General features: G+C 45.3%; 1 protein-coding gene across 3 annotated transcripts in view; it reads left to right on the forward strand.

Moving 5' to 3' along the window:
- The first annotated feature begins 3,276 nt into the window (after positions 1-3,276).
- The window catches only part of ebf1a (EBF transcription factor 1a), a 125,586-nt gene continuing 112,762 nt past the window's right edge, over positions 3,277-16,100 (forward strand). For 2 of the 3 annotated variants that reach the window (XM_033974368.2, XM_055224647.1), the window contains exons 1-6: positions 3,277-4,014; positions 4,665-4,821; positions 5,907-5,970; positions 6,547-6,602; positions 7,524-7,597; positions 9,800-9,868. In XM_033974368.2, the coding sequence (XP_033830259.1) occupies positions 3,881-4,014; positions 4,665-4,821; positions 5,907-5,970; positions 6,547-6,602; positions 7,524-7,597; positions 9,800-9,868 (554 nt within the window). In that variant the 5' untranslated portion in view covers positions 3,277-3,880. The remainder of the gene's footprint in view (positions 4,015-4,664; positions 4,822-5,906; positions 5,971-6,546; positions 6,603-7,523; positions 7,598-9,799; positions 9,869-16,100) is intronic. The other variant, XM_033974369.2, reaches the window with a different exon arrangement.

Here is a 16,100-nt window from a genome sequence, read left to right on the forward strand (position 1 = left end):
GTTCAGCCCTGGTTCAGTCCTGGTTTAGTCCTGGTTTAGTCCTGGTTTAGTCCATGTTTAGTCCATGTTTAGTCCTGGTTTAGTCCATGTTTAGTCCTGGTTCAGCCCTGGTTTAGTCCTGATTTAGTCCTGATTTAGTTCTGGTTTAATCCTGGTTTAGTCCTGGTTTAGTCCTGATTTAGTCCTGATTTAGTTCTGGTTTAGTCCTGTTTAGTCCATGTTTAGTCCTGGTTCAGTCCTGGTTCAGTCCTGGTTTAGTTCTAGTTTAGTCCAGGTCAAGACTTTTCCAGAGTGAATATTTACTCCTCTCGTCTCCATAGAAACACAAATTTAATGCCAGTTTGTGGAACATGGAGTCAGCCCCTGCACCAGACAAAATAATCCAACATATTACATCTTTAAACCTGATTTAACCAGCACAGATTCACCAGAAAAGTTTATTTTATATTTTTCTTTGGGTCATATTTCATGTTTTAGCTCCAGTTTGCTCCTGTTTGTGTTTGTGGAATCAGACGCGTAAATCCTCCGCCGCTCTGACCTTGTCCCACCTCCACGTTGACCATGTTAATTAAGAGGCAGGAAAACAACCACGGGACAGATGGCTCTCACTTGATCTACATTCTATTCACAACAGCTCAAAAAAAAAAAAAAAAAAAAAAAAAAAAAAAACACCGAGGCGCAGCGCGACTTCACTTTACGCACGCTAGATGGCAACATTGCTCCAAAACTGTGCGCTTCGGCTCTTTGCGAGTGAACCGCGCGCGTTTCGGTCACCTGGAGGGAAAGTTCAGCAGAGAAAACAATTGATTTAGAGTTAATATCAACGTATGAGCGCGTTTTGGGTATTTTAACAGCGGAACCTTGACGTTATGACCTAGTTTTGTTAGTTTTTCTTCACCGTTCCAAGTTTATCCAAATGGAAAAAAAGCGCACGGGGCCTTTTGGTTTTCCTCTGCGCTCGTGTTGCTTAAAAAACGCGTTTATATCCGGGCTCTTTCATGTCGATAAGAGAGCATATTGTTAAACATACGGCCCATTCAGCGCAGCACATGTCTTGCTTTCAACAGCGAGTCATTTTTACGATTCCTTCGTTCAATCAGGCCATTATTACCATCGGCCCAACCTTTTGATTTACGCGAACATCTGCTGACTGTAGGAGGCGAGGATACAACTCTTTTTCTGATCACTTAACTTCAAAATATCTGTTGAGTTACTGCGCGGGGACGGGGGTTTAATAGCGCGTCCATATGTGAGCACTTGAACTGGGAAACAGAGCTGATTACATCCCTGTCCGTGCGTAATAAGGACTTACTAAATCATGGTATTAACATGTCCGGATCAGCGACATCTGCGGTTTTGGATACACACATTTTTGGGCTGTGTGTGTCTCTGTGTGTGTGTGTGCTGGTGCTGTCCACAGATATAAATACGCCTGACCCCACGGGGAGCCTCTGTCCCTGTCCCCTGCCCCCTGCCCTCCCTCCACAGCATGCCAAACGGGACAAACGGATCAACCAGCCAGGCCTCAATCAAACAAAAGTGCTGAAGGATCGCGCGGGACGTGTGCGTAAAAGACTCGTTCTCGGATCACGTTGCGTTTATTTCTCACTATTTACTTTACTGTGTCTTGTTGTCACGTGGTGGGAGCAGTCAGAAAGATACACACACACAGAGACAGATAGACAGATACACACACACTGGTCTGACCCTGTGCGTTTTGGACACGTTTGGAAAAAGGGGAATTATATATGTGTGTGTTTGTGTGTTTGGTCGAATCTAAATCTAATAAAATCTCAATTCTCTCAAAATGTCTTGGTTGAAATAGTTTATAATGACTATATTTATTTAAGAATTGAATCATAAAAGCTGCTCTGGCTGATTTTATTCCCGCGCGTTTGTGTAAATGACCTTTTCCAGCCAAAGCGCGTGACGCATAAATGTTTCTTGAAGTGTTTTAAAAAAGCCTCAGTTTAAATTGTGTGAAATATTCCTGATAAAAATCTTCATAATCTTAATTTTTAAATATAAGTTGCTGATAAGAAAACAGGCTTGGTTTCTCCTCTTTCCCTGTGATTATCCAAACAGGGCTCAGAGCAGATGGCCCCTGTACAGTTCAATCTGATTTAGACTCTGTGGTGTGATGATGGCGCATGAGTGCGGCTCCTGCAGATGTGCAACACACAGACTCTGCGCACATGTGAACCTCTGCGCACTGTCACGCTCCTCTGAGCATCACGCAAATGTTTTTAGTTACTTTTTTTTTTGTCTTGGTGTTGTTTAAAGAAGCGCGTTATTTGGACAAAAAGGACAGAGAAGTTTAAGCCTAATCCTCAGATTTATGTTGGATTCAGGGCGTTGTTTTCTCTGATGCATCTAAAAACAGCTCATTTCAAATCGTTGTGTGAAGTAAAGCGAATTCCAGTCTTTTTTATTTATCTTTTATTTATTTAATTTCATATTTTGGTTGGATCTGAAGGTTTCCAGAGCTGCGTAATGTTGTTCTGACGCGCACACTTCCACTGCGCGTCTCATCCACTGCGTTCAATGAGAATAACTGATAATAACTGACAATAACTGGTAATAACTGATAATAAATGATCAGTTTTAACGCGTCTCATTTATAACATTTTGTATTTGAGTCGAGGAGCCCGCGCGTAAAGCTCGGAGCTCTCCAAAGAGACGCGGACTTTTAAACGTGGCCATAAATAATTCACCAACTTCACCTCTTCACTTTCCTCCTGAGAACCATCAGATAAAACCTCTTATATCACAGATGTTTTCAAACTATTTTTCATCCGTAATTTGGACATGAAATCAAATATTTATCTGTCCCCAAAACCTATGACATATTTATGAAAACATTTATAAAGTTGCGCATTTTACTCTGACAAATTACAATTATTTTAGACAAACCGGTGCCACGATACAAAACAGCAGATTAATTACAATTTTATGTGAAGTTAAAACATATTTCTGATAATGGTTTAACAGTTCACAATAATAAGGTCTTTTGGTGACATTTCAAAGCACAAGTTTGTTTCCTTTTGAGCAGAAATCCTCCTCTTTATCCTCCTCTTTATCCTCCTCTTTCTTCTCCTCTTAGTCTCTTCTTTTTGCGCATTAAACACCGTCCAGCCCTGATGTGGAGCGCGTTAATTGCCGACTGCAGACACATGTAAGACAGGTCCGGGGCGGGACAGGGGCGAGCGCGCGGGACGAGGCGGGGACAGCGCGCGCGGGCAGCTCTGGTTTAGTGGGCAGCTGATTGTCCGCGTTATTAACTGTGTGTTTGTGAGAGGCGTTCCCATTTGACCGCGCACGCCACGCCCACCTCACCTACTAGTTCCTCCGCTGTTTGGCATCCCAGAGATGGTCCAAAGTGATTCCTCCAGGGGGAACGAGGTTGTTTGGAAGCCCCGTAATGTGACTGCGCGATTCATTCAGAAGAGTTTTTAGAAGTGGCGCAAAAGGAGCGGCGTGTTTTCCCTCGCTGTGGACTGTTTGTTGCGTTTTTGTCACCTTGATCCGGGGGACTTGGCTCATCCTCTCATCTCGCTCTCATCTCGCTCTCATCTCGCGCTCATCAGCTTCATCTTCGCCCTGTGCCGTTTTCCTGCCTCGCCTCTTGGAGCTGCTGACATGACGCGCGGTTCACCCTGACGCCGTCGGCTCCTTCCACATGTCGCGTCTTTTTTTTTGTTTACTTTGAGCAACACGCAGCACAACGACGCGCCGCACGGCAACTTCAAGTGAAATAGACCACAGCACTTTGCTCTTGTGACAGCGCGATCAAACAGAGGAAGAGGAGGAAGAGGAAGGAGGCAGGGAACGAGCAAAGGAAAGGAGGAGAGAGAGTGAGGCTGTGCGAAGGTGCGTTTTGATGTTTGGCATCCACGACAGCATCCAGAGGAGTGGGAGTAGTATGAAAGAAGAGCCCATGGTGGCCGGGATGAACGCGGTTCGGACATGGATGCAGGGCGCCGGGGTGCTGGACGCCAACACGGCCGCTCAGAGGTGAGCCCGAGGCGGCCCCGCGCGCGCACAGGTCCGGGGCGCTGTGCGTAACGGGGGGAAAACCGCGTGTGTTTCTCACCGGCGGAGTTACGGATAATTCCCTCTGGCTTTTTCCAAAATGTGACTGTAAACGTGAGCGCAGTGCGGGCGAATGTCGAGGAAACACACTCTGCACAACAGCTGCAACTTTAGCTCCAAAGTCTCAGTGTTTCAGGGGGATTCGAGGATAATTCTGTGAAGGGATTTTCCAAATTTTAAAACGGTTCAAATTTAAATCATTCGCGCGTAAAACGTCCAGGAACCATTTTGATAAACAGGAAAGTTAAAGTTTACAGAGTTATTTACAAGTGAAATAAGTAACTCCAAATGTGCACCGTGAAAAATGAATATTTAATTTAATTTGGCAGGAGGAGTGACAGCTACAATTTATCCACACGTTATGTTATTTTTATGACTATTAATTTATTATGATTAATTTATGCGTTGGGTTTTTTATCGCAGCTGGATTGAATTTAGTCCGACGCGTTTCCACAGATGATTTAAAGCTGTTCTTGCATGTGGCTCTGTGTGTGTACGTGTGTATGTGTGTATGTGTGTGTGTGTGCTCATCTTGTGTTTTCACGCGGGCCTCGTGCCTCTTGTGTCCGCAGCGGCGTGGGTCTGGCGCGCGCACACTTCGAGAAGCAGCCTCCCTCGAACCTGCGCAAGTCCAACTTCTTCCACTTCGTCCTGGCGCTGTACGACAGACAGGGGCAGCCCGTGGAGATCGAGAGGACGACGTTTGTGGACTTTGTCGAGAAGGAAAAGGTAAGAGAGACACACACACACACACACACACACACACACAAAACCCTCCAAACTTTACGCACATGGAGCTGACAGTTTGACACGGCCCGTTAAAGCCGCAGAGGAGTGGCGCAGACGCACAGCAGGCACCGCGCGTCTGCTCACATTTTCACCAAACACTTTACTTCTAATTGCTCTATATGTTTCTTATAGCTCGTGTTCAGATTGAGGTACAGTTTCCTCTCAGCATCTGCTCCGTTTTCTCAGTGTGACGCCGCGTCCCGCTGCTCTGCCCCATCTGATTTTTAAACCAAACATCAATATCATATTTAGAGATGTAAAATGTATCAACGCGCTTAAATATCTGTTTTATTTACACATCCTCCACGCGCTGGTGAATACTCCATCCTCCTGTGTCCTCCTGCAGATCAGCTTCAGTTTGTGCGAGGTCATTTATCAATAAAACATCACGCGCCCTGTGGATTGTGTTAAAACATCTCTATGCAAATGCGCCATATTTTAAAGCTGTTTTAATGAAGCCATGAGCGTGGGCCTGCGCAAAAAAAAAAAAAATCACACACTTTATGGCTTTAAAACATTAGGATTAGGAGAGTGTCGTGAAGCCGTGAGTCCAAACAAAACCACAGTGAGTAGATTTTACGCGTCCTCGTTAATTATAGTGTAACATTTGTGCAGCGTGGCCCTTGGAGACGTCGCTTTATGGCACTGGGGGCTGCACGAGGCTGCGGGACCGGGCCCACAGCTCCGGGTCTCAAAGTTTAATGTGACTTTTGCGCGTTTTGCTCACACACTTCCTCAGATAATTTATTCGTGTTACACTGAGGCTTTTCTTTTTCGTTTTACAGCCGCCAAACGAGCTCGTGATTTGATTTACGCGCAGTGAAAGAGGCGAGGAGCGTGTCAGGAGCCCAGTGTGGAAAGAATACAAGGTTTATTACAGAGGAGCGCGTAAAAGAGACGAGAAAAAGAGCTGGAGAACGAGTCTTTGCGCGCGTCTCGGCCCCGGGACTAAACCCTGCGTTAAACCGGTGCTAAACTGAGTCTGAGCCCGGGACTAAACTCTGCTGTTTGCTTCATTTTCGTAGGAAACGACAGGGGAAAAGACCAACAATGGGATCCATTATAGGCTGCAGCTCCTCTACAGTAACGGTGAGTCGAGCTTCCATCATCTTTTATGAAGCAATAACAAAAGAGTGAATGATCCAAACAAAGTGAGGAAACTCTGGAAACGCGCGTGAGCCGAGTCTCCACAGTCCCAGGACAGAACAGAGACCAGACCAGGACTGTTTACACTGCAGGAAAAAATATACTCAATTTAAAGTTATAAACAGGCATCATTATTCATATTATTATTTGTATTTTTTATTTTATTTTTTATTTATTTATTTATTTATTTATTTATTTATTATTATTATTATTATTATTATTATTATTATTATTATTATTATTATTATTATTATTATTATTATTATTATTTAAAATTATAAATGTCACATCCCGCCTATTTATTTATATTTATTTAATTTATTTTTTACTCATTAAATCTATGTATGTAGCAGAAAAAGAACGAGTCCTGAGTGATGCTGACAAACCTGTGAACGTGTGACTCATTCCACCGATCCCACCTGTGTGAGTCGCAGGACGTCCCGAGCGAGGCCACGGCGCCCCCCCCCCCCACGTGTGCTTTTTTTGTGTCTAACATTTGTGTCTGTCTCTGTCGTCCAGGGATCAGGACGGAGCAGGACTTGTATGTTCGTCTCATTGACTCCATGACTAAACAGGTGAGCGCCGTTTTAAAGTACACGCTCTGAACCGCTCCGCCGTGAGGGTTTGTTTTGTTTTGGGCCCCTCCCTCTGCCCCTCTGCTTCCCCCCCCTGCCCCCCCCCCCACGCCGTCTCACGCCCTCAGCTTCAGCCGTCCACGGTGATGAACGAGCTGTCCTACCTGTGGAATACATTTACAGAGCCCCAGAAACGTAGAGGACACGTGTACGCCCGGTCCTGCCTCTGTGTGTGTGAGACAGACAGTGATACATGCCAGCTCACTCTCTCAGGACCTTGACCCTCATTTCCTCAATGTGAAACAGAACAAACGATCCCAGAGTGTGTTACGGCCAATTCAATCAAACAAAACAAAAAAAACAAAACAACCCAGAGCAGCACATGTGGACCCAGGGACACAAAGGGAGTCTCCATTCAAATCAGTGAGATAACTAAGAAAATATGCCCCTTCCACGCTGATTTTTTTGTTGTTTTGTTTTGCCAATTGCGCCGCGAGTGCCATCGGTCTGGAGCAGAGTTAGCTGTATGTGTGTGTGTGTGTGTGTGTGTGTGTGTGTTTGCGTGGGGTGATCAGCCCCGGAGAGCGCGTCGAGTGGGGTTGGAGGGGTAACCAGACTTGAGTTTTGGAACGCGGCGCTGTAGGGACCAGATGGTGTCCTATCCTCAGTCTGGCGGTCCAACTGTTCTCCAAATACAAATATACAAGCGCACAAACACGGGCTCACATCATGTTTTCTACTGTCGCAGAACTCGGCGTCCTCGCTCGCAAAAACCCCCATTCCCACGGTGCGCTCGTTTGCCAGATCGGTTCTCTCTCTCTGCTCCAGATTAAAAACACACACTCCTGTCTTATTTTCTTTTTTTCTCGCACCAAACCCTTAAAAACGTGTACTTTTTTTTTCTCCCCTTCCCGTCCCCAGGCGATCGTGTACGAGGGGCAAGATAAAAACCCGGAGATGTGCCGCGTCCTGCTGACCCACGAGATCATGTGCAGGTAAGGAGCCGGAGCTGTCACGTTTGAAGACGCCATTACTCCACGCGGCGGAGGAAGATGAATGCTCCTGCTCTTTTAGGTGCCTCCTCTGGCGTGAACCGGGGGGAGACACGAGGAGCACAGCTAAATTACAATAGAATCTTATAATTTTCTTCAAAGTGGGTTGGGGGAGATGAGCCCTGGCCTATTTCTGTTGTGTGTGTGTGTGTGTGTAAATCCACGTGAAAGTGTGTGTGTGTGTACGTCTCTCTCATGTTCAGCTAATTAGGACAAGGAAAAAGTCATTAATCAAAGCCGTGGTCCTGAGTCGGTGTAATACAGATGTACGCAGAGGATGCAGTTTTGCGGCGAGACGGTGACAGTGAGACCTCCTCAAGTTGCACTTAAAATACAGACGCTCGCAGATGTGTGAAGGGGGACGGAGCGTAGGAGGTTCGGTCGATACGAGAGTCGACGCGGCGTCAGGAGGAAAATGGGATGTAGAGCGGGACAGGAGGAACGTCAGGGGAAGAACAGACCAGGAGAAATATCAGGAGAAACATCACGAGAAACACAAACTAGGAGACGCACCAGGAGAAACATCAAGAAAAGAACATACCAGGAGAAATATCAGGAGAAATATCAGGAGAAACATCAGGAGAAACATCAGGAGAAACATCAGGAGAAGAACACACCAGGAGAAGCACCAAGAGAAACACACCAAGAGAAACACACCAAGAGAAACATCAGGAGAAACATCAGGAGAAACATCAGGAGAAACATCAGGAGAAGAACAGACCAGGAGAAACATCAGGAGAAACATCAGGAGAAACATCAGGAGAAACATGAAGAAAAGAAGAGAGAAGAGAGAGAAACAGCCCGAGAAGAACAGACCAGGAGAAACATGAGGAGAAGAACATACCAGGAGAAGCACCAAGAGAAACACACCAGGAGAAACACCAGGAGGAGCCTCCACATGTAGAACACAAAGGCGAGTGAAAAGTCGACTCACTTCCTGGTTTATCACATGAGGCAATTTAAACGACTTGTTTTCATCTGCTGCAGGAAACAGTTGAGATCAGAAACTTGATCTGGCTCCAAGCCTCAAGTCCTGAGGGACTGAAGAGCAAGAAAGAGGGGGAGGGTCACTCTCTCTTTGTGTCTCTCCTCCTCCCCTCCTCTCCTTCTTTCTGTACAGTAGTTTCATGGATCAGGAGAAAGTTCTCTCCTCCTCTCCTGTCCTCTCTCCTCCCTCTCTCTTCTCCTCCTCCTCTCCTCCTCTTCTCCTCCTCTTTGTACAGTAGTTTGATGGATCAGACCTGTAGTGAGCAGGTTCTCTCCTCTCATCTGTTCTCCTCTCCTCCTCCTCTCCTCCTCCTCTTCTCCTCTGTACAGTAGTTTGATGGATCAGGATTAGGTAAAGCACAGTCTGTGATGAGCAGGTTCTCTCCCCTCCTCTCCTCTCTCCTCCCCTCTCCTCTGTTCTCCTCTCTTCTCTCCTCCTCTCCTCCTCTGTACAGTAGTTTGATGGATCAGGTAAATCTCAGTGTGTGATGAGCAGGGGCGGTTTCTCTCCTCTCCTCTCTTCTCCTCCTCTCCTCTCCTCTGTTCTCCTCCTCCTCTCCTCCTCTGTACAGTAGTTTGATGGATAAATCTCAGTGTGTGCTGAGGGGGAGCGTGGGCCCAGTGGCTCTTGTGGGAAACAGGAGGTTTACAACACAACACAATGTAACGCGCCGCAGTCAAATGATTCAGAAAAGGCTCGTCACATCAGTATGCAACCCCCTTCTACCCAGAATGCACTACTCCCCAGGTCCAGTGGGACCACTCTGTGACCCACTTCTGAGCGAGAAAGAGCTGTAGAGAGAGGCGGGCTGGAGGGAGGGGACGAGCACAGAGGAAAATAGAGAACAGAAGATGTCTGCCGTGTGATGTCTGACAGAAATGGAGCTAACCTGAGCCCTGGAGGCTAATTCAAGTTTGTGTTCAAGCTCACGGCTTTATCTGCTCGCCAAAACTTTTCCCCAAATCGCCCTGATCTCTGCCGCCGCGGCGTTAGGCCTGTGCCGTGAACCCGCTCTGTGCTGCTCTTAAATCTCCCTAAAGTCTCAGCTCCTTCTCTGTGGAGCTCCTGTTTGCTCACCTGAGTCCTCCTGCTGTGTGCGTTCATTTGTTCTTTTACTGATCTCTAACTCTCTCCTCCTCTGCCTTTTCCCGCCGCAGTCGATGCTGTGATAAGAAAAGCTGTGGGAACAGAAACGAGACCCCGTCAGACCCTGTCATCATCGACAGGTAAGAAAACCGTGACCTTTGACCCTTCGACACATGATGCATCGCTGACGTGTGTAACATAAACACCACATGGTCCTGAGGTCGGACTGAGATGAATGTGAAGGTGTTTGGTGGATTGAAACCAAAAGAAACGGTGCATTTCCTCTCGTGTTACTGCTTTAAATCAACTGAAAGAAAAAAAAACATTTAAAAACCACATATTTAAACTCCACTGACCATGATCCTTTGCTCATTTGTGGATGATTAGTGTGTGACAGAGTTTGAGTTTGGCCACAGAGCTGTCAGTCTGTGGACCTGACGGAGGAGTTTGGGTTTCTGATGCAGTTTTGTCCTCCTCTGTGACGTTTTTGTCCTCCTCTGTGACGTTTTTGTCCTCCTCTGTGACGTTTTATCCTCCTCTGTGACATTTTTGTCTTCCTCTGTGACGTTCTGTCCTTCTCTGTGACGTTTTTGTCCTCCTCTGTGACGTTTTTGTCCTCCTCTGTGACGTTTTTGTCCTCCTCTGTGACGTTTTATCCTCCTCTGTGACATTTTTGTCTTCCTCTGTGACGTTCTGTCCTTCTCTGTGACGTTTTTGTCCTCCTCTGTGACGTTCTGTCCTCCTCTGTGACGTCTTGTCCTCCTCTGTGACGTTTTTGTCCTCCTCTGTGACGTCCTGTCCTCCTCTGTGACGTCCTGTCCTCCTCTGTGACGTTCTGTCCTCCTCTGTGACATTTTTATCCTCCTCTGTGACGTTCTGTCCTCCTCTGTGACGTTCTGTCCTCCTCTGTGACGTCTTGTCCTCCTCTGTGACGTTTTTGTCCTCCTCTGAGACGTTTTTGTCCTCCTCTGTGACGTCCTGTCCTCCTCTGTGACGTCCTGTCCTCTGTGATGTTTCTTTCTTTTCGCTCTTGTCATAAAACACGTCTGACTGATGCAGAGGCCGAGTGAGATTTACACAAAGTCAAATAAAATGAAAGGCCTGAGATTTATAGAGCTGTGTGTGTGTGTGTGTGTGTGTCTGTCTGTGGGGGTGTGTGTGTCTGTGTGTGAGGGTGTAGGGGTGTGTGTGTAGGGGTGTGCCTGTGTGTGTGTATAAGGTGAACTCGTCCTGTGTTTGTTTAGACTTGTTCAGATGTGGGGCCTGTGTGTGTATCTGTATGTGTGTGTGCTTGTGTGTGTGTGCCTGTGTGTGTATCGGGGTGTGTGTGTGCTCGTGTGTGTGTTTGCGTGTGCACTTGTCTGTGTTTGTATACCCATCCTGTATGTTTAGACTTTTGTAGATGTGAAACTTGTGTGTGTGTATGTATCTGTATGTGTGCGTGCCTGTGTGTATCTGTGTGTGTGTGTGTGTATATATACACTCTGTATATGTGCGTGTGTATATATATTGTGTGGGTGTGTGTCTGTGTGTGTATATACAGTCTCTGTACGGTGTCTGTATCTGTGTGTGTGCAGATGTGAGGCCTGTGTGTGTGTATGTATCTGTATGTGTGCATGCCTGTGGGTGTAACTGTGTGTGTATATACGGTGTGTGTATATACACTCTGTATATGTGTGTGTGTGTGTATATTGTGTCTGTGTGTGTGTCTGTGTGTGTATATACGGTGTCTGTATCTGTGTGTGCATGTGTGTATGGGGTGTGTATGTGTGTGTATATCTGAGTGTGTTTAGTGCAGATGTGAGGCCTGTGTGTGTATGGTGTGTGTGTGTGAGGTTGTGTGTATATGGTGTGTGTGAGGTTGTGTGTGTGAGGTTGTGTGTGTGAGGTTGTGTGTTTGTGTGTGTGAGGTTGTGTGTTTGTGTGTGTGAGGTTGTGTGTATATGGTGTGTGTTTGTGTGTTGTGTGTTTGTGTGTGTGACTGTGTTGTGTGTTTGTGTGTATATGGTGTGTGTTTGTGTGTGTGAGGTTGTGTGTATATGTTGTGTGTTGTGTGTTTGTGTGTGTGACTGTGTTGTGTGTTTGTGTGTATATGGTGTGTGTTTGTGTGTGTGAGGTTGTGTGTATATGGTGTGTGTTTGTGTGTGTGAGGTTGTGTATATGTTGTGTGTTTGTGTGTTGTGTGTTTGTGTGTGTGACTCGTCCAGTCTGAAGCTGAATCTGTTGGTCATTTATTTATTTATTCATTTTTTTATTCCGTGTTTGACTCGATGTCTCGTGTCGTTCGACTCTTGGCCTCCTCTCACTTGTTCATGTTATTCGTTTGTTTCCTCTTTTCCTCAAACATTTAAAACATGAGACTTTTTTTCACTTTTACTGTTTGAAGCTCAGGTCTGTGGAGTAGAGAGCAGTTTAAAGAAGGATTTTTGTTACTGTGAACTCGTGGTGGAATGTAACGCAGTAAAAGTAGTAAAATACTGTACTTAAGTAACATTTTTAGGTATCTGTACTTTACTGAAGTACATTTTACAGTGGATACTTTTACTTTTACTTCACTACATTTGAGAGCAGTATCTGTACTTTCTACTTCACTACGTTTTTGAACTGGACTGAAAAGTGAAAGTACTTTTTATTATAGTTTAAGAGCTTCTGTAAAGGCTGAGGTTTATTTTTAACACATTTATAATTTGAGAAAAACAAAAATATACAAATAAAAACAGACGGAAAGAAACAATCGATTCATTTGTTTCTTTTTTGAACAAAATTCAGCTCAAATCTTTATCAAAATCACCACATTTGAAGCTTTAAAAGACTCAAAATCTGCACAAAATACTTTTACTTTTTACTCTTTAAGTGCAGGAACTTTAACCATTTTACTTAAGTTGACTTTTTCATGTGATACTTTTACTTTTACTTGAGTATTTGCTCCAGTATCTGTACTTTTACTTCAGTAACGCAAGTGAGCACCGTATTTTCCAGACTATACGTCGCTCTGGAGTATAAGTCGCACCAGCCAAAAAACGCATAATAATGAAGAAAAAAACATGTATAAGTCGCATTTTTGGGAGAAATTTATTTTATTAGGAAAAAACATTGATTCATTTGTTTCTTTTGAACAAAATTCAGCTCAAATCTTTATAAAAATCACCACATTTGAAGCTTTAAAAGACTCAAAATCTGCACGAAATACTTAACTTTTTACTCTTTAAGCACATTTTTAAACAGGAACTTTAATAATTATACTTTTGTAGACTTTTTCCACGTGATACTTGTACTTTTACTTGAGTATTTGTTTCAGTATGTGTACTTTTACTTGAGTATTTGTTTCAGTATGTGTACTTTTACTTGAGTATTTGTTTCAGTATGTGTACTTTTACTTGAATACTTCCTCCGTCGCTGCTGTAAAATGTTTGGACTCTTTTGCTTTAAATGAGCGTTTCCGGGAGCGTCTGAGTCTGTTTCAAAGTAGAATCGTCCACAGTTGTGTCCGTAGCGCTCCTCGTCCGGCGCTCCTCGTCCGGCGCTCCTCGTCCGGCGCTCCTCGTCCGCCGCTCCTCGTCCGGCGCTCCTCGTCCGGCGCTCTCGTTTCCTCCTCATTTGAGTGTATTTATGTGAGTGTTAATGAGGCAGTGACCTGTGCTATCTGATGAACACAGCTGTCCTGCTCGCGCCACTGCTCCGTCAAAAAGCTCCTGTTTTTATACCTGTATGTGCGTCTCTGTGTGTGTGCGTGTGCGGCTGTGTGTGTCAAAATGTGTGTGCGTCACCGTGGTTACGCTCCAGTGAAGCGAAAGGCCTCACCTCAGCGCTCCTGGAGACAGCTGCACCCAACCACGTGACCTTTAGACAACATGCCCGCCCATCACTCTCAGCACGGGCCGCTCTGCACCTCAGACCACGGACTGGGTTTATAAACGGACGTAGCTAACCTGCTAGCCGCCGCCGCCGCCGTGTTACGAACAGGAAGTGATCACGTGCGCGCTTAAATGTCCGTATTAACCCGCTCTACGTGATCTTGCAGTGTCTGTAAAAACCAAGATAAGAACATTAAAAACAGACAAATCAGGCGTTTTCTTTCCGTGACGTCGCTCCCGTTAGCGTTAGCAACAAGTTTGATTGACAGCGTTGCTAAGCTTTGACGCAAGATGAGCCGTTACTTTCAACTAGGCCTGGGACGATACTGAAATTTGTTTAATTTCCTGATTATCGCGGCCAAAATAATTGCGATTAACGATTAAATCACGGTTGTTATGGATTTGAATAATTATAACTTTAGCAGAGAATATTATGGATGAGCAGGGACGTCAACTGAAATTTTGGTCCCCTGTAATACAAATTAATAGAAAGAGGGTCTAATTCTGGGCCCCCTAACACCCTGGGGCCCCCGGTAACAGACCCCTCCCCCCCCTGTCGACTCCCCTCTGGATAAGTCGCTTTTTTCTGCACATTTTGGTGATAAAACGGTGATTATCTTTGTTTGCGACGATCACGATTATATAAAAAGTGCCACAAACCATTATTGTCGACCCTTTTTATCACGATAAATGATTTTATTGTTTATTGTCCCATCCTTACCTTACGTTCAACAACCTCGCTCCTGATTGGCTCTTTGGTCGCTATGAGACTCACAGTCAGACTTGCAGATATGAAACTTGGCTCTCTGCTTCAGACTTTATGCTTCTATGCTTCGTTTTTACCTCCTCGTGGGACAGAATTGTGCATTTTTTAATCGTTTTAGTGCAAAGTTGAACCTCCTGCTTTATTATCTCTAACCCGACACGACATGAAGCCGTTATGAGGCTAAAATTTAAATCTCAGGTTCGATTCTCTCTGCTAAAATCTGAGTTTTTTTTTGTCTTTTTTCTATATTGATACCACAGAATTGATCAAAACATTTCTCTAACACTATCACATGGTCTTATTTAAGTTATAATATCGTTTAATAACTTTATAAACCTGCTCTGGAACGGTTCAACTTGTTTTCAGATCAGAATCTACTTTCAATATTAGTTTTAGTCTTGATTATTGGGATATTGATTTGACGTTTTCCCACTAACTTTAACTAATCGTGCGGCAATCTTTTGTATTTATGTTTGTGCCAAGAAATGTAAATGTAAAACCGTCATAATCTCGTTTAGCAAACAAGACATTCTCTCACACCACTAGAGCAAAGTGTGATGTGTTTGTGTGTTGTTTCTGCTAAAATAGGACACACTCTCTGCTCTTTAAAGGGTCGTTAAAAGCGTCGAAAGTCAGTTACTCATTTATAATAAAAACTAGAAGCTTAAAAATCATGAAAGTTGAACAAAATTGGGCTTTTTCTGAGCAGTTGTAGAGATGTTTGCTTCATCAGACTCATAAGTGACACATGGAAACCTGCTGTGATTTTGATCTAAACGTGACTGTGAGGAGCCGGTTGTTGGTATCGACACTGGTATCGAGTATCGAGTATCGAGTATCGTCTCTACAGTCTCAAATAAGCCTGTCACAAATCGGACTATGTCGACGTATCGTTCAGTGTTTTATAAATGGAACAATCGTTGTGTTTGTCCTGAGACTTTTTCGTTTTTGTGCGACTGGGAGATGTTTGGTTATTTTTCTGCAGAATGAAAAAAAAAAAAATGAGACATGGAAGGTTGAAGTATGGGAGGAGAGAGGAGAGAGGGAGGAGGGACAGAGGAAGGAGGAGAGAGGAGAGAGGGAGGAGGGACAGAGGAAGGAGGAGAGAGGAGAGAGGGACAGAGGAAGGAGGAGAGAGGAGAGAGGGAGGAGGAACAGAGGAAGGAGGAGAGAGGAGAGAGGGAGGAGGGACAGAGGAAGGAGGAGAGAGGAGAGAGGGAGGAGAGACAGAGGAAGGAGGAGAGAGGAAGAGAGATGAGAGTGAGGAGATAGAGGTGAGGAAGGTGCAGGAGAGGAGAGAGAGAGAGGTGACTGAGAGGAGAAGGAGGAGAGAGGGAGGAGAGAGGGAGGAGATGGAGATGAGGAAGGAGAGGAGAGAGGGAGGAGGAACAGAGGGATGAGAGGGAGGTGAAGGAGCAGGGGAGAGCGAGACGAGAGGGAGGAGATGGAGGTGAGGAAGGAGAAGGAGAGGAGAGAGAGGTGACTGAGAGGAGAAGGAGGAGAGAAGAGGAAGGGAGGAGAGAGGGAGGAGATGGAAGTGAGGAAGGAGAAGGAGAGAGGAAGGATTTATGAAGTAAAATGACACAAACTAATGAATTTAAAATGTTTCTCAAAGTCTCCAGCTCCTCCTGCTTTGGTTGTGTGTTTGGCTGTGTTTTGGTGCAGGGGGCGCTCTCGTGCGGGGGGGGGGGGGGGGGGGGGGGGGGCGCTCTCGTCACTATTCCCCCGGCGCCGCGTGGCTCAGGTGTCAGG

Source organism: Periophthalmus magnuspinnatus, chromosome 10, assembly GCF_009829125.3.
Source record: "Periophthalmus magnuspinnatus isolate fPerMag1 chromosome 10, fPerMag1.2.pri, whole genome shotgun sequence".
NCBI lineage: Eukaryota > Metazoa > Chordata > Actinopteri > Gobiiformes > Gobiidae > Periophthalmus > Periophthalmus magnuspinnatus.